The sequence below is a fragment of the Drosophila busckii genome, chromosome 2R (genome assembly GCF_011750605.1).
Source record: "Drosophila busckii strain San Diego stock center, stock number 13000-0081.31 chromosome 2R, ASM1175060v1, whole genome shotgun sequence".
Classification (NCBI taxonomy): Eukaryota; Metazoa; Arthropoda; class Insecta; order Diptera; family Drosophilidae; genus Drosophila; species Drosophila busckii.
The window spans coordinates 13,578,217-13,594,677 of record NC_046605.1 but is presented as its reverse complement, the minus strand read 5'-3'; the positions used below and the strand labels follow the sequence as shown (position 1 = coordinate 13,594,677).

The 16,461-nt window shown below is 41.1% G+C and overlaps 4 protein-coding genes across 5 annotated transcripts; 2 read left to right on the top strand and 2 right to left on the bottom strand.

Moving 5' to 3' along the window:
• The first annotated feature begins 3 nt into the window (after positions 1 to 3).
• On the top strand, positions 4 to 396 carry LOC108596915 (39S ribosomal protein L34, mitochondrial). The gene is made up of 2 exons (XM_017983123.1): positions 4 to 80; positions 140 to 396. The coding sequence occupies exons 1-2, from the start codon at positions 58 to 60 to the stop codon at positions 360 to 362; spliced, it is 246 nt and encodes an 81-aa protein (XP_017838612.1). The 5' UTR covers positions 4 to 57; the 3' UTR covers positions 363 to 396.
• Positions 397 to 408: 12 nt separating this feature from the next.
• LOC108596913 (polynucleotide 5'-hydroxyl-kinase NOL9) lies at positions 409 to 3,172 on the bottom strand. The gene is made up of 4 exons (XM_017983120.1): positions 2,812 to 3,172; positions 2,613 to 2,759; positions 2,493 to 2,552; positions 409 to 2,438 (listed from the first exon to the last, which is right to left on the bottom strand). The coding sequence occupies exons 1-4, from the start codon at positions 3,092 to 3,094 to the stop codon at positions 427 to 429; spliced, it is 2,502 nt and encodes an 833-aa protein (XP_017838609.1). The 5' UTR covers positions 3,095 to 3,172; the 3' UTR covers positions 409 to 426.
• A 374-nt stretch (positions 3,173 to 3,546) lies between these two features.
• Positions 3,547 to 7,077, top strand: LOC108596914 (ras-like GTP-binding protein Rho1). 2 transcript variants are annotated; one of them, XM_017983122.1, is made up of 5 exons: positions 3,547 to 3,663; positions 4,432 to 4,598; positions 5,783 to 5,932; positions 5,996 to 6,076; positions 6,141 to 7,077. In XM_017983122.1, the coding sequence occupies exons 2-5, from the start codon at positions 4,443 to 4,445 to the stop codon at positions 6,330 to 6,332; spliced, it is 579 nt and encodes a 192-aa protein (XP_017838611.1). In that variant the 5' UTR covers positions 3,547 to 3,663; positions 4,432 to 4,442; the 3' UTR covers positions 6,333 to 7,077. The 2 variants fall into 2 exon arrangements, with proteins under 2 accessions (XP_017838611.1, XP_017838610.1); XM_017983121.2 differs by having other exon boundaries at positions 3,547 to 3,719.
• Positions 7,078 to 14,108: 7,031 nt separating this feature from the next.
• On the bottom strand, positions 14,109 to 16,279 carry LOC108595345 (GTP-binding protein Rit2). The gene is made up of 3 exons (XM_017980567.1): positions 16,111 to 16,279; positions 15,832 to 15,888; positions 14,109 to 15,761 (listed from the first exon to the last, which is right to left on the bottom strand). The coding sequence occupies exons 1-3, from the start codon at positions 16,244 to 16,246 to the stop codon at positions 15,244 to 15,246; spliced, it is 711 nt and encodes a 236-aa protein (XP_017836056.1). The 5' UTR covers positions 16,247 to 16,279; the 3' UTR covers positions 14,109 to 15,243.
• Positions 16,280 to 16,461: the final 182 nt, after the last annotated feature.

Sequence of the window (16,461 nt, the reverse complement as noted above, 5' to 3'; positions counted from 1 at the left end):
CAGTTTTAGTGTCACTCACAGTTTTAATCATACTGCAAAATATTACTTAACCAAAACATGTTACAAGGACTGATACAGAGGTAAATAATGTAAATAAATGCAATTTGTAACTTAAATTAAATAAACTTATTGTCTGCAGAACCTGCGCTGCGGCACTGAATACGGCGCAGACCATGTGTGTGCGTCAAAAACACGCATTTAATCGTGATGTGCTGAAGACAAAAGTCCGGTGTAACTTTCCAAAGCCGCGCGAAGTCAAACGCATCAATGTCCATGGCTGGGATACCCGCATGGCAACACCAGAAGGACGACGTGTGCTAATGCGGCGCATATTAAAGGGCAGATATGACGTGTCGCACTAGTGTGAAGTAGAAATAAAAGGTTTAATATACACAATTTTCAGTCAGCTTTATTCATTATTTATTCTCAGTCAGCTTTATTTGCCGGTTTTCCCAGAAAACCAGGTGTACGGTGGTAAATCTGTTGAATGCTCTTGGAAGACTTGCAGTCATCAATAAGAAAAACAAAAGGAACTTGATTGGCAACGTTCAAGCCCTGATCCTTGAAGAAACTTTGGGGCAAATACATGTCGCCGCCCATAAATAGGCAGTTCACTTGGCTAAGACTCGCCAAAGGCATAGCGGGCACCAAATAAAGTTGCTCCTTTTTATAGTCAATAGCGCGCACAACACCAATGCCCAGACACTCCACGGGCTCTTTATCTGTCAAGTGTTTGCAAAGATAGACCACATTAGCTTCCATGCCGCGGATGAGCTCCTCGCGCGTATAATCCGTTGAGTTCAAGTGGAGTATATGCAGCTTACTAAGTGGTACTCGCATGGGTTGGCACTCTGTTATATATTTGGCATTGCCACGCAACATGGCACTGAGGCGTGTCAGTAAATTGGCATAACGTAGATCCTTTGCGCTCATTAACCAGGACTTGGACTGGCGCGCCGGGACAGCGCTTAACAGTGGATGATGTGTATATTTTGGCAGCTCACTCGCATCCAACTTGAACTCGTCCGTGGTGTATATAATGGGCACCACTTTGGTAATGTTTTTATGGTCCAGCGCCTTATCAAAATTGTTAATGGCTTTGGTGCTAGCGATTTGCAGCACATCGGTGGGTTGTATGCAGTTGATAAGCAATGACATAAGCTCATAGCCAAAGCCTTTGTTGTAGCCCATTGTATTAATGAGCCAAGGTATATTTTCATAGCTGCTACTAGAATGACAATATACCAACAGCTTACGCACTGCACGCATATATTGCTCCGCACACATGACTATGTTGACATGTCCCACCATAATGGCGTAATCGGGCTGTTTGTTGAGCAAGAAACCAGGGCCCAGTAGCGGTGCATCGATCAGCGTGCAGGAAACCGTTTGGGGCACAAACAATTCCGGCTGTCCAATGTCCAGATCAATGAGCAATAATCGTGGAAAATACTTCAGCTGACGATTAAGTAAATAGCGCAACATTGTGGACTTGCCCACACCTTTGCCGCCCGTAAGGATGAATCTACTTTCCGGTTGGAATGTTAGCTTGCTCCACGCTCGAGGCACTTGCAACGTGTTGTTGCCACTTGCGCGTTGTATGAGGCAGTTGAGCAAATATTCGCTGGCATAGTAGGGACGATTAGTGGCGTTGATTAACGGAAACACATTCTGCGACATGTGCTTGCTAAATATGTTGACTAATTGCTGTGCGCTGCTGTTGCGTTGCAGCAGTACCACTGCATCCTTTTGGCTATCATAGTTGCTCCTTATGTTGTCCAGCTGCGCGCGTGAAAACTGATCCTGGAGCTGACTCCAGTCGTAGTTGTCCTTAACAGGCTTTTTGCTTGCCATGGGTGTTATGCTTATCCAATTAAAACCTTTGGGCGAATATATGGATAGCAGCTCCAAGGCGGGTGCTTTATAGCCATTTATGGTAATGCGACCGCAGAGCAGGCTGACTACAACTGTGCCATATAGTTCTACATCGCTTTTGAGCACCGCCAGCACATTATTGTTCTTGAAGCTATTTTCAAATATATTCACTTCTTCCAATTGCCCTTCTTCATTTGCCATCTCCTCTTGCTGCACCTCGAAACGATCTTCCTCTTCAAATTGCTGCTTCTCCAAATCCTCTTCATCTTGCTGCTCCTCCAAATCTTCTTCCGCATCCGTGTCGGTATTCTGATTTGTGTTTTGGTCTGTCTCTGACATTATATCATCATATACCAATATTTTGGTAACCTCTGCGTTGATATCCTCTGTTGATTTCCATAGTTTCTCCTCATCCTGATCTACATTCGCAAACTTTAATGGTGTATATCCACGCCTGTCGGCCACAATTACGTCTGGTTTAAGAAAGAAATCTTTGTCGTCGTCCAATGAATATTCAGAGCTACTATCATCCATGTATTCCAGATCATCGAAGTCTGTACTATCTAAAATAAATATATATAAATATTTTCATTACTCGTGAATTTTAGTATTCTTACCATCATCAGATACATCCTCTTCGCCATTTTTCTGCTCCGAATCGTAAAATGTACCCACATCTATAATAAATAATGTATTAGTAAATTTATTTTAATTTATTTAATTTTTGCTCTACTCACTGTTAAAACTTTCAGCGGATGAATTCATAGACTTCTTTTGCCTTTTAGTGTCTGATCCGGCTTTCGCAGTCTGCAAGGATCCATTATGATGCTCTTCTCTGGTGCTCCCTGACTCTGCTATGCGCTTCCCAGCTTTCTGCGTATTATCTTTAATAAATAATGTATCAGCCAGTTTATTCAATCTATTTGTACCACTTACTTTTTAAACTTTTGGCAGCTGAATTCAAAGACTTCTTTTCCCCTTTTGTGTCTACCCCGGCTTTAAAAGCTCGCAAGGAGCCATTATCATGCCCATCTCCCGCGCTCTGCGAATCTGCTATGCGTTTCACAGCTTTCTGCGTATTATTGCTTTTTGTTTTCGGCTTATTTTTGGTTTGTTTTGGAGGGCTTTTCGCTGCAGTCGTCATACTGTGTATTGGTTTATTGCCTTTCTTATCGCCGTTGTCTGGTTTGTTTTGTGGTACTTTTTGGCTCAGTAGCATAGCTGTTCTTGACTTCTGCTGGACTGGTTGCCGGACATTTTTAAACGCAGGATGTGGACGTGCGGACTCTGCATTAGCAGTAAGTTTAAATCTTGATTTTGTATTTTTAAAAAGAGTTTTATCTAATTTCGAGTCCATGTCTGTACAATATTAAATTGTGTAGCCGGGCCATGCAAACAGTAACTGTGACTTGGGAACGAATGAATTAATCACCAGTTAAATACACAAATGCAACTCTGAGCGGAGTTTTGATAACTGCCTTACAAAAATTTAAGAACTAAATAATCAACACATAAAAAATTAAAATCATTTATTTAACGTGTCGTTTCATTGGATAATTGAATAATCTAACAACTTGCAAGTAATTGTTTGGCCAACAAGTCCCTACAACGTGGGAACCTTACAACACTGTCACTCAGTGCAACCCTGGGCCAGAAGGCGTTGGTTGTTCATTACTAAGAAATTCATCGTCATTTTGCATAAGAAAAAAGTCGAATTTTAATAGTAATAAATTTTATACGAAACGATTAACGGTAGACGCAAAGGAATTAACATATTTGTGCCATTTTGTAAGCAAATTAAGTGTCGAATTCGTGGCGAGTGTTGCAAGAAATATAATCAAATTGTAAGTGAGAAAAAGTTGAAAGAGCAGTGAAAAAATTCCACACACACACAAGCGCGAAGACACACACAGACAAGCACATGAAATACATAAATGCGAGTGGATGATGATGTTTTTGGAATAAAAGCGTATAAAACGAAAAAGAAAAAAGTTTGATGGCAGACGGAGGACGTAAACCTATGACGCGAGCATTTAATAAATATCTAAATATATTAAAGGAGCGTTGACCAATACGAATGCTAACCAATACATATGCATAGGATATTCATACATACGTGTGTGTGCAAGTGTTGGACAATTTAAAAGACGGTTAACAGAGCATTATTGCAGTTGGCTTAACATACATACATAACTGGCCAAAAAGAATCCCCCACAACTACTACCAACCAACGGTTGTTTGTCAAAAACACCTCATGCGGCCTGTTCTCAGTGCTGCTTCTTGTCTATAGATCGTCAGGGGGAACAACAACAACAACAACCACAAGAACAACAACAAAAATATGAAGTGATAGAGAGCCATTCAAAGCGTATGACTCAAGTGCGTGTGTGTGTGTGTTTATGATTGAGAGAGTGGCGTAAGTGTGTGTGTATATAGCTTTTTCACATTGATATTTATTTTTCAAGCAGCTCGCGCACAGTTTTTCGCAAATAAATTAAACACAACGCATTCGTCGTCGGTTGTTGTTACAACTCTCTTTATCTCTCTCTCCTGCAGAACCTCATCAAATGACGACGATTCGCAAGAAATTGGTAATTGTCGGCGATGGTGCCTGCGGTAAAACTTGCCTTCTGATCGTCTTTAGCAAAGACCAATTTCCAGAGGTCTATGTGCCGACTGTCTTCGAGAACTATGTTGCCGACATTGAAGTCGACGGCAAGCAGGTAAGCCCAAGATGTATTTAAGCCACCATTAGCGCATCATACTCTCCCTGCCATCCTTCCCAATCCAAACAAAACAAGAAAAATCATCTGATCAACTGCTGCGCTGCGCTGCATTACATCAACCCTCTTGGAATTTGTAAAAAAATAAAATAAAAGTTGTGAGTCAATAACAATTTGTAAAGGAGGCAAATACTTGACTCCCACTCTGCCGTTGCACCCCTTCTCTTTGGCCACATAACGATACAAACACACACACATACATACATAGGGAAAAGCACGCACGAACTGCACACAGACGGCGCATTTACCAATACAGACGCATGCACACTTGTATAGCAAGCTCCCTTCCTTCCGTTTCTTGACGGCTCTCTCCCGCTCGCTCCGCTCTTTTCCAATTCGTCTTATACAAAAGCAAGCCCGTTGCGCACAAACACTTTTGCGCGGCTGCTGTCTGTGCTTGCTCTCTGGCCCCCCTTATCATTCAATTAGCATTACCTGTGCTCACGCTTGGAGCCCACACTCTCTTGCTCTCTCTCTCTTTCTGCCACTCTCGTGCTCAATTGTAATAAAACAACGACAAAAGAAGCAGTCAAAACGAAACGAACAAAAATGTTGTATGCCATTTTGATTTGCATTAAGTCATGTTTTGTATATTTGTTTTTGGTTTTTGCTAAATGTTTTCATTTCTATTAATTTTATACATTTGTTTCTTTTGCTGCCTACTTTTTTTGACATAAACTATTTGCGCAGCGCAATATGGCGGTATTTGTGTTTGGATAACGTTTTACATATGATGTACATACATATGAAGCACACACACACACACACACACAAATGTATTTGGTGTATCTGTGTGTCTGTCGTTCACGTCATTTCAATGTATCGTGTCTGATTAATACTTTTGGCATTTCCGCCAGTTCCTTTTGCTATCTTTCAACTTAAAGTTGACTCTCGTCAGCGGCAGACACTTCTTACTCCGTCTCCGTCCGTCTCGGTCTACGTCTTTGTGATGAAAAAACGCTTGCGCTTGAGCTTGAGTTTTTGTGCTACATTTATTGCAAAGTTCGTTATCACTGCCCCGTTATTCAATTGTAATACAATTGTGCTCTATAAGCTACATATATACTTTACTATGTATAATACACATGTACTTGAAAGTCGTCTGATTTGCTTTTGTTTTGCAGGTGGAGTTGGCCTTATGGGATACAGCTGGTCAGGAGGACTACGACAGACTGCGACCACTGAGTTATCCTGACACTGATGTAATACTTATGTGTTTCTCAGTGGACTCACCCGATTCGCTAGAAAATATTCCCGAAAAATGGACGCCCGAGGTATGCTTACGAATAAAACTTCCGAAAAACTTAATTTGATATAATTCCCTTACATTTTTATAGGTCAAACATTTTTGTCCCAATGTTCCCATCATTTTGGTAGGCAATAAGAAAGATTTGCGAAATGATCCCAACACAATTCGGGTGAGTGTTTGAAAAATATATTTGAAAATCTTTCAGTATATTAATAATATGAAATTGATTGTAGGATCTGGCAAAGATGAAGCAGGAGCCGGTTAAGCCGCAGGAGGGACGCGCCATGGCTGAAAAAATTAATGCCTTTGCCTATTTGGAGTGTTCGGCCAAATCCAAGGAGGGTGTGCGAGAGGTATTCGAGACAGCAACTAGGGCTGCTCTGCAAGTCAAAAAACGGAAGAAGACCAGATGCCTTTTGCTCTAAAAGAGTAAACAACATAACAAGAATATAACTCTATACACATACATACACGCCAACATACCCAAACACACACGCACACCCATACAGACAGCCAGATACACACACACACACACACAAAACCTTTTACAACAATTGCAAGAACAGCATGTGGAAATCCTGCAACTATAAACAACTGCTATATCAACAAGCAAGCGTGCAAAATTGTCAACAAAAAAAGCAAAAAAAAAAGAAGGAAGAAAGTTGAAGCGGATTTGATTTTATATACAGTCTAGCGAGTAGTTATTAACCGAAAAGTAAACAACAATAATAAATATTGCATTATTATTATAATTATTTGTAAAACTCTTACGGCGACAAATCAGTTAGTCAGTCAGACAGTCTACTCCAACTATAGTTACAACTACAACAACAACAACAAATACATGCATACTTACTCGTATATGTCCATTTAATTATATATATATATACCGAATATCTCTACGTGTGTGTACAAGTGTCAAGCATCCTATATATCATCATTGTATCCGTTGATTTCGAGATTACAAGCAAACAAAACATACATATGCATGCATCCATGTGTGTGCGTGTGTGCGTGTCTGTGTATAAACAAAAATAGGGAGATCTGTGTGTGTGTGTGTGTATGCGCCTGTTGCTTGAGTGTTGATGATGCAGTCAAAGGCAAACAATATGATTCAACGGACTACAAATACTAAATAAAGAGAGTTTCATTTAAACATTATAAATAGCATATATACAAGTTTTTTGACTCACAAACACACTCAACGTGTGTCCACCACACATAGCATATAAATATTCAATGAAAACTACTTTGCAAATCACACACACACACACACTCACTCAGTACAGATACAATTCAAAAATAACAACAACAAACAAAACGATAATGTTTAAACGTAAGCCACAAATTGAGATGCATTCAAATTTTTTTTTTCATGTGCGAGTGAAGCAAGCTCGTGTTTTTAATATTTGTATTTTGCATTAAAACACAAGATGATAACAAAAAATTCAACAAAAACAAACAAAAAATGAAATGAAAGTGTATTTTATGATTTTATAAAATACCAATATATATATATATATCTATATATATATATATATTTATACATATATTTATAAACATACAGTACATATATATGTGTATGTCTCTTTTTGTATTTTGTACCGTCAAAGTCGTGTAATAATTCTGACAAAAAAATGAAAGAAAAAAACAAACAAAAAACACTCAAGATGATAATGCGCCGTTTTCTACAAATGCTATATATACATATATACTATTTGCTACAGTTACTATTACACAATTAAAAGAAACAACAACTCGACCTGCAACTTAATCGTCGCAAGTAATTGTAAATTTTGTGCATTCAAAGTTTTGCTTCCTATACAATAAAAAACAAAACTACAAACATACAAATAAAAAAAAACTTACAAGAGAAAACAAAAACACATTAACCAGATTACCAAAATTAGATTTATATATGTGTATACAATTGTGTGATGTATACATATGCATATATAAACAAAAAAATATATAAAAAAATTTCTTTTCAAAATTAAAACAATAAAAATAATAATTATTTTTACTAAATTAATCATAATTTTAAAAAATAAAAAAAAAATATAAAAAATATACAGCTGTGTTTGTTTTTTGCCCACCCTAAAGTAAAACACAACACAACACAAGAATTATTTATTTCATGGACTGCCACTGGCACGTCTCGTTTACTCTGTTGTGAATCGGCAACTAAAACTAAAAAATGCATACACATGTACACATGCACAAAAATATAATTTCGTCAGAAATTTGCTAAAGACTTGTGGCGCCTTAAAACCGGTTCCACGGCGAATTCAATACTGCTTAAACTAAAATTCGTTATATTTTAAATTCAAATTCATACGAAACGACCGTTGATGTTCAAATTTCCACCCGGTCGTTAAATTCAAACCAATTACGTTGTGCGTTCCTCAACATCCCGCCCGGCCCTGAAACACAGTTTCAGAATTTGGCAGTGGTACAATTCTGGTAATTGGGCGCGTCATTTCTCCAGTTCTTGTTTTCAAGCTTACTGCCCGTACCAAGCCATCAGGTCCAGGGTGAGTTTGTATAATTCGTGCCAGAATCCATGTTGCTGGCGGAGTGTGCGAATCCTTTACTAATACAATATCACCAACGGCGAGGTTTGGTAATTTCATCATCCACTTTGGGCGCTGCTGCAAAGTGGTCAAATACTCTTGGTGCCAACGCTTCCAGAACGCCTGCATCCTGGATTGTGACTGCTTCCAGTAATCCAAGCGATTCTCTGGCGCTTTGGCCAATGTTATTCTGCCTTCTAGTGAATCATCGTGGAGGGTCCGACCAAATCAGCATTATGTGCATGGTGACATGAATACCCTTATGTCTCAGTTATCGTGATTTGTGGCATATCATGTTGGCCGTAGAGTTGACACAGCTTCCACCTTGTGTCAACAGTTTTTGTGTGTTTTGGGTGTCAATATGTAGCGTGCGCTTTGCCCAGCCACTCGATGGTATAGATGTCCAGTTTACAGAGCGTACTTGCAGACTCCATTTTTGCCACCCAGTGTGGTGCATGCGGCGTTATAAAATTCCAATGATATTCCGTTAGGCTGCCTCTATGGATTTGTGATATGATTCGTTGTTGACATAGCTGCGATGAATGTAGCTGCTTCCATCTCGTGTTTTGATGGCGCACGTTTTAGCACCACAAAGGTTGCGGCCATTATCGCAAATACATCTCTTTGCGCATTTCCCACTCGTGATATGAATCCGGATCGCAGCGCTGCCATGAACGTATCCGTAGTCGAGATTGTAGCCAATTCCAAATGAAAGCGCTGGGTTCGCCATACAATTACAACAGGCAGATATAGCTTTTTGTTTACGTAAGCGCGCCGGCTCCCTTATGTCACCTTTGAGAAGATAGCGGACCAGATAGTCGCAGGCTCAGTGTTTTCATAACGGTAAATGCTTTGGACGAACTCGACTGCAGCAAGGTATCTTGCCATAAACTGATGCGCGGTGTGCTGGCCGTTTGTTTCGCTCAAAACATTTTCAGGCAGTCATGCGTTCAGTTTCCGATGAGTTTCTGCACCTAAGTTCCGGTACGTTTGACGAACGATGTGTGCAAACAACCGCTGTAACTCCGGGGTGCAGGTGGCAAGAATGTTCATGTTCTTATAAATCTAGCTTTGTTATGCGGTGCCTTTTCGGCAAAAATGATTTGGATGCCTTGGTTTGAATATGGTAACTCTTGAATTGCTAGGCCGTCCGCGTACACGCCAAAAGTCCGTATCATCAAAGCATAGGAGCGAGTGTGACGCATATTTTGAGATTAGATCTTCAAGGGACCGCTGGATTTCACAAAAACATTATTCCTGTTCATTTGTCGAATTCGCCTGGCACTGCGCAAGGTGCAAAATCATATACTGTGTCGTCGTCTGATTTCTTCAAAGCGTCAAATGATACAGGAGCGGGATTCGGTGGCGACGTGCGCTTACGCCGCATGAACTTCAAAACGTAAGCCACGATGCGAATGAGTTTCCACCAAGAGGAGGTGCGATCGGCTAGCTCGTCCAGTGGCGATGAGGTTACATATGTTTGGTCCTGGGCTATCAGGGCAATGGATTTCACTTCTACTTGAACACGATCATCTGAAATGAAACTAGAACTGTCTGGGCTACGCTGCTTCCCCAAATCCAGATCATCGTCGTGTAGCCATTGTGGACCCTTCCACCAAAGATCGAAGTCGAGTAGTTCTGAGGCAAGCATTCCTCTTGATGCGCAATCAGCTAGGTTATGCTTGGTGCTGACGTGGTGCCAAGCATGCCGAGGTACAGTTTCCAAAATTTCAGCTGTGCGATTAGCGACGAAGGTTTTTAATTTTGACGGAGTATGCGACAGCCAAGCTAACACAATGGTGGAATCGCACCATGCGTGTACAGTTATATCCATGTGCTGTAGAGCAGATTTAATTGTTGCAACCAGTCGGCTCAGTAATAAGGCTCCACACAGTTCCAAACGAGGCAAAGATTGCTGCTTTAGTGGCGCAACACGAGTCTTTGCGGCGATAATAGACACCTCTATGTGCCCATCCGGATGCCTGATGCGGCTGTATACAACAGCGCTGTAAGCTTTGATGGATGCGTCTGAGAACGCATGCAGTTCAATCGAGCCCGAAATGTATCCAACGTATCTCAGCAACTTCAGCTCCTTTAATGCCACGATGTCGTTTCGATATTTTGTCCACATGTCAGCCAGTCTTGGTCTTGGTGGCAGTTGGGAATCCCAGTCTAAGTCGAGAAGCCATAGTTCTTGGAACAAGATCTTAAATTGGACGACGACGGGTGCCAGGAGTCCAAGCGGGTCAAAGATTCGAGAGACATCTGATAACACTTGACGCTTTGTACTATCCGGCTGCTTGATGAGGTTGACGTTATATGACAACATGTCTGCCTCTGGTTGCCAATATATACCAAGAACCTTTATGGTATGATAATTGTCACTGCCCAACACATCTGTTGATGAAGTTGTCTCGTGATTGCCAATGTGTTTGCTATTAGAGACCCATTTTCCAAGTTCAAGCTGTGCTTGGGCCAATAGTGCTACGAGCTCATCTCTGCGTTGGATAAGCTCGCCTTCGGTAGTGCTTCCAGTTAGAACGTCATCCACGTAGAAATCCTCTAGCAGGATTCTTGCAGCGATTGGGTATTTCTCCTTGTAGTCGTTTGCTAGCTGCTCCAGCACTCGTACAGCTAGGAATGGCGCACAGGCCGTGCCATAAGTAACAGTATTTAGTTGGTAATGATCCAATTGCTCCGCAGGGTGCTCTCTCCATACAATTCTTTGATAATTGCGATGATCATTAGCTACCCAAATTTGACGAAACATCTTTACAATGTCTGCTGAGAAGACATACCGGTGCATGCGAAATCGTAGACAAACAGCCAACAGATTGCGTTGAATACTCGGGCCAATGTGTAGACCGTCGTTAAGAGCATTTCCATTTCGATCTTGATATGAGCCATCGAACACAACACGCAACTTAGTGCCAACCACCGGATGGTGTGGCAAGTAAAATATGTGACTATCTGATGTGTGCAATTCCTCAGGCTTGAGTTTTCGCATGTGTCCCAAAGCTATATATTCTCGCATGAATTTGATATAGCGTTCCTTAAGGCTCGTATCTTTCTGTAGGCGTCGTTCTACGGAGTAAAAACGAGAAACTGCTCCCTGAAGCGTGTCCGAGAACGCGACATTTGAATCCTTGAAGGGAAGCTCCACAATATATCTTCCAAAGGTGTCTCGGGAGTGAGTAGCGCGGAAATGTTCCTCCACCTTTACGTCTTCTAGAGCAGGAGGCAGACTTGAGTGTGTGTTCTCGAGTTCCCAGAACTTTTGAAGAGCATTATCTATTTCCATTGTAGACAGTAACGATGCAACAGCAGTGGGGCGTGGTATCACAATTGATGTGATAACCCATCCAAAGATTGTAGATATAGCGATTACGTTTCCATGGCGGTCGAGTTTCTTCTTGCCAGTGAGTGTAGCCCATACATGGTCACTACCCAGTAAAATGTCGACTTGCGACATGGTATTGAACATTGTATCTGCAAGCGGAATGTCGTCGAAGATTTTAAATACGGATGCATCAATTCCTTGTCTTGGTAATGTGTTAGTTATTTTTCCCAGTACGTGCGCAGTTACGTTAAGCACGTCATCTGATAACCTCGACTTGATGTGCAGTGTACTGAAGCCGCGTGTGGTTTCAGCCTTTACTGATGAGATTCCAGAAATGAGTATTCTGGATGGCGACCGTTTAATGCCAAGCTCGTTGATGCAGCGTTCTGATACGTACGACAGCTCTGATCCACTGTCTAGCAGCACTCGGCATGTTGTATATGTTCCATTTGCATTCAACACGCTGACCAACGCTGTAGGTAGTGTGCTTTTCCGTTGCCCGTGTGGCATGTTTGACGTCGTTGCGCATGGCGCTCTGGCAACGTGAGTCATTGTCACCGATGAAGTGCTCGCATCCTGCTGATCTTCCACTACCATGGCGACGGTTGGTGGAGTTTGATTCTCAGGAGGCTGCGACGCCGTGCCTTGCAAGTGTATGAGCGAGTGATGCCGGCCGTGACAGTGTTTACAACGATACTTGGAGTCACATTTTGCAAACGAATGGTTGGTCTTCAAGCAGTTGAAACATAAATGTTTCTCTTTTGCAAAGGCGTGCCGCTGCTGGACTGGCAACCCCAAGAATTGCTGACAGTCATATAAGGTGTGCTCAGTAGAATTGCAACTGGCACATTTACCTTGTCCGGTTGAGACCAAAGTATGTGTTGACCTTTTAAAGTGGTTGTTGGTGGCCGTAATTGATGCAGCTCCTTCACGGTGGCTAAGCTCAAACTCCTCACAGCGTGCATCTATGAATTTGAGGAAATCATCTGTAGTTGGAGACGTGACATCTCGGCTCGTGTCCACCCACTTGCGTCTAGACTCAGGATCAATCTTGGCAAGTAGCATATGGATCACCCAACAGTCGCGTCCCGTTTGCCCAAGTGCATCCAGTCCCCGCACTATTTCATTTGCACCGTCGGAAACTTTTCGGAGCACTGATACATTTGCCGTCTTAGTTGTGGGCAGCTCCATAAATGCGTCCAATAGCGAGTTGACGACATGACGAGGTCGGTCATATCGTTCGATTAAACGTGCCCAGGCAGTGTCATATGCCGCCTCTGTTATCGGCAAATGACGAATCAATATCGCAGCATCGTTAGCAAGAAACGATTTCAAGTATTGGAATTTCTGCGCCTTTCCCAGAAACTCATTGTTGTGTATTGAGCTCTCAAACAAATCCTTAAATGATGGCCACTTCTTGTAGTCGCCACCAAATGTTTTAATTTGAAGCTTGGGCAATTGTATTGCCATGCCTGGCGTGACAGCGTCAGCGCGTGTGGGTGGTGTGTTTGCTTGAACACGCTCGTAGAACTCCCGTTGAAGCTCAACTTGTTGTTGTAAGACTTGTGAAAGTGCCTCGTTTTCACATTCCTCCCGTTCAGCAACCTTTACTGTTGTGCTGAACTGCCGCCTTAGCGCAGAAAGCAGCACATGTGTTCTCATATACTTGTTCTCGTATACTTCATAGTCGACCAAGGGATCCACATACCCTTGAGACTCCACAAACTCGAACATGTCATCCGTAGATCGGTCAAACTCCGCCAAAACGGCGGCGAGTCTTGACATCATGGACTCCACAATGTCCGCATTGCAATCCTGCGTGGGATTTTCAGCAAACGAAAGCAGCCGTGTCAGACTGGACTTAAGTTTGCTCCTAATAGCTTTGAGTTTCTCCATGTAGAAACTTGATTTGAGTAACCAGCACTCCACGACAGAGATCCGGCTCGAAGGACCAAATTATGTTTGTTAACAACACAACACAAGAATTCTTTATTTCATGGACTGCCACTGGCACGTCTAATTTACTCTGTTGTGAATCGGCAACTAAAACTAAAAAATGCATACACATGCACAAAAATATAATTTCGTCAGAAATTTGCTAAAGACTTGTGGCGCCTTAAAACCGGTTCCACGGCGAATTCAATACTGCTTAAACTAAAATTCGTTATATTTGAAATTCATACGAAACGACCGTTGATGTTCAAATTTCCACCCGGTCGTTAAATTCAAACCAATTAACGTTGTTGCGTTCCTTCAAACACCCATCTCTCTAAGTAAAACAGTTGCTATAACGGGGTTCCAAATTTCTTTATTTTAGGGTTTTCTTTTACATTAAAAGTGTTTTGGAATCAAAGAGTTAAATTCATTGCGCGTAGCGAATTTGATAAACAAAAAAACAACCCAAGTTGGTTAGTTTTAAAATCCAACTTGTTTGTCTCTAGTATTTGGTATTGTTCTATAGGGGGAAAATACATACAATATACATATACTAATGTGTGTGTGATTTATAACATGTTTGGAAAGCTTGCTTTCGTTTACCCGCATTTAATAATGAACTGAATATAAAAAACATTAGATAACGTTACAAAATTTCGTTACATTATTATTTCGATTTCGTTACAATTTTGAATTGTAGTGAAGTTTATTTTGTTTTAACAAATACAACAATTTCATTTCGACTGTGATATTGTTTTTAAAGCTGTGTTGTAGTAGCTGATGAGAGGAACTCATGTATGCTGTTTGCTTATATAGAGAACGTCTGTCTTGTTTACAAAAAGTAATTAACAAAATCGTAGAGCTAATAATAAATAAACTTAAAAGTTAACAATGTCAAACATTTAAACTTAAACGACAAATGCAAACGCATGACAAAAAATCATATTTTAACAATAATCATTGTGTGCGTTCGATTATTTGAACGTTCAGTTGCTATATCTTTAGTATACATACGTTAAATTCAACATTTATTCGATTAATTTAATTGCGTAGTTGTGTCTGTGTGTGTGCGTGTGTGTGTGTGTGTGTTGGCGAGTGTGATGTTTGTTTAATATATAATTAATATACTCAGCTGCTATTTGCTTCGCTTTGCTTTGCGACACGTTTTCAGTTAATGCGCCTGGCATCTTAACAATACAAATTCAAATACAACAAATACATGTGGAATATGTTTAACAAATAAAAAACTAAAATTAACCTGTTTCGGCTATAACAATTACTATTAGTTTGCGCGATTTCTGCTTTCTTTTGATAAATTCATCTCGTAGTTTAGTATGCTTTGCAAAAATGATTAGACCTATATAGTATATATGCTTATATACGGATCGTATATATATAGATACATATATCGCCAAATAAATATAAGTTTATGCTTTAGATGTAGTGATTAATATTGCACTCGTTTGAGGAATTTCCAACATTAGCGCTTCAGTTTAAATTGCGTCTACGCCTGAAAACCAAAGCGAATATGGATCGTAAGCGCCACCAGCGACTGCGATGCCTTGAATGTAATTTCTCTGAACTATTATCGGTGCCCAGCGCCTTTTGCAGCTCCTTGCGGCGTATCTCGCGCACTAGCGTATAAAATGCCTCATCTATGTAATGACGCAGTGCAGCGGAGGTCTCGAAGAAGGGACAGCCGAACTGATTTGCCAAATTCTTGCCTTCCTCAGTGGTGACACGGCGCTGTGACTCCAAATCTACCTTATTGGCTATCAACACAAGTGGTATGTCCTCGGTGAGGCGAACGCGTGTAATCAATTTGCGATACTCGGAGGCCTCCTGAAAGCTGTGGCGATCGGTGACCGAGTAGCAAATGATGAAACCTTCGCCGCAACGCATGTATTGGTCCCGCATGGCCGTGAACTCAACCTGCCCAGCAGTGTCAAGTATATCCAGTAGTGCCGCTTCATTATCAATCACTGCCTGTTGCTGGTAAGAGTCCTCTGTTTTTCCAAGTAATATTTAAGCTATGGTGAATACTTTTTCTTGTTTAAATACTTTAGATGCACTCACCAATTGTCGGATCATGATAGTCCAAGAAACTGTGACTGACGAATTGCAAAGTAACAGCTGTTATGCGCAAGTATTTTTGTTTTTTGTGCGTATGTGTTTTGGGTTGTGTATATTGTGTATACACACGCAGTCGTCGTACCGTGAGAGGGGGTGGGCCATTGGTTGGTGGTTGGTGAAAACAAAGCGTAGAGCGTAAAAGACATCGAGATAATTTATTGATTTTTTTCCACAGGCACAATCAGACAGCACAAATGATAAAACTTGTGAATGCTTGCTTACCCGATTTGCCAACACCTCCATCGCCAAGGATCACGATCTTGTAGACCCGCAATCCCCGCATATTTTGCGTTGGTGCCGTTGGCGGCTTTATTAATCCCATGCTGTGGCCATTTTCCTTGCTGCGGTCACTCGGCATCTAATACAGATGTAGTGTAAAAATATATGTAAAGTGATGTAAAAAAACCATCGATGCATCGACCATCGATGTTCTTTTGACGATATTTCCCGATGTTTTTGCTGATATCGATGTAGTGAGATAGCGGGAAATCATTACATTAGCTGATGTTTGTTTCAAGATTATTCTAATGACTTTCAGTTGTTTTCACTTTTAAACCAACCGTCTGTTAATGC

Excerpts from the sequence above, each read along its gene's own strand:
- LOC108596915 (XM_017983123.1), top strand. The coding sequence starts at position 58 with ATGTTACAAGGACTGATACAGAG. Across the intron at positions 81-139 it reads TTACAAGGACTGATACAGAG|AACCTGCGCTGCGGCACTGA; the intron begins GTAAATAATGTA and ends TATTGTCTGCAG.
- LOC108596913 (XM_017983120.1), bottom strand. The coding sequence starts at position 3,094 with ATGCTACTGAGCCAAAAAGTACCACAAAACAAACCAGACAACGGCGAT. Across the intron at positions 2,760-2,811 it reads AGCTGCCAAAAGTTTAAAAA|ATAATACGCAGAAAGCTGGG; the intron begins GTAAGTGGTACA and ends TATTTATTAAAG. Across the intron at positions 2,439-2,492 it reads AGAGGATGTATCTGATGATG|ATAGTACAGACTTCGATGAT; the intron begins GTAAGAATACTA and ends TATTTATTTTAG.
- LOC108596914 (XM_017983122.1), top strand. The coding sequence starts at position 4,443 with ATGACGACGATTCGCAAGAAATTGGTAATTGTCGGCGATGGTGCCTGC. Across the intron at positions 5,933-5,995 it reads CCGAAAAATGGACGCCCGAG|GTCAAACATTTTTGTCCCAA; the intron begins GTATGCTTACGA and ends ACATTTTTATAG. Across the intron at positions 6,077-6,140 it reads ATGATCCCAACACAATTCGG|GATCTGGCAAAGATGAAGCA; the intron begins GTGAGTGTTTGA and ends AATTGATTGTAG.
- LOC108595345 (XM_017980567.1), bottom strand. The coding sequence starts at position 16,246 with ATGCCGAGTGACCGCAGCAAGGAAAATGGCCACAGCATGGGATTAATA. Across the intron at positions 15,889-16,110 it reads TGGAGGTGTTGGCAAATCGG|CTGTTACTTTGCAATTCGTC; the intron begins GTAAGCAAGCAT and ends TGCGCATAACAG. Across the intron at positions 15,762-15,831 it reads CTATCATGATCCGACAATTG|AGGACTCTTACCAGCAACAG; the intron begins GTGAGTGCATCT and ends TTGGAAAAACAG.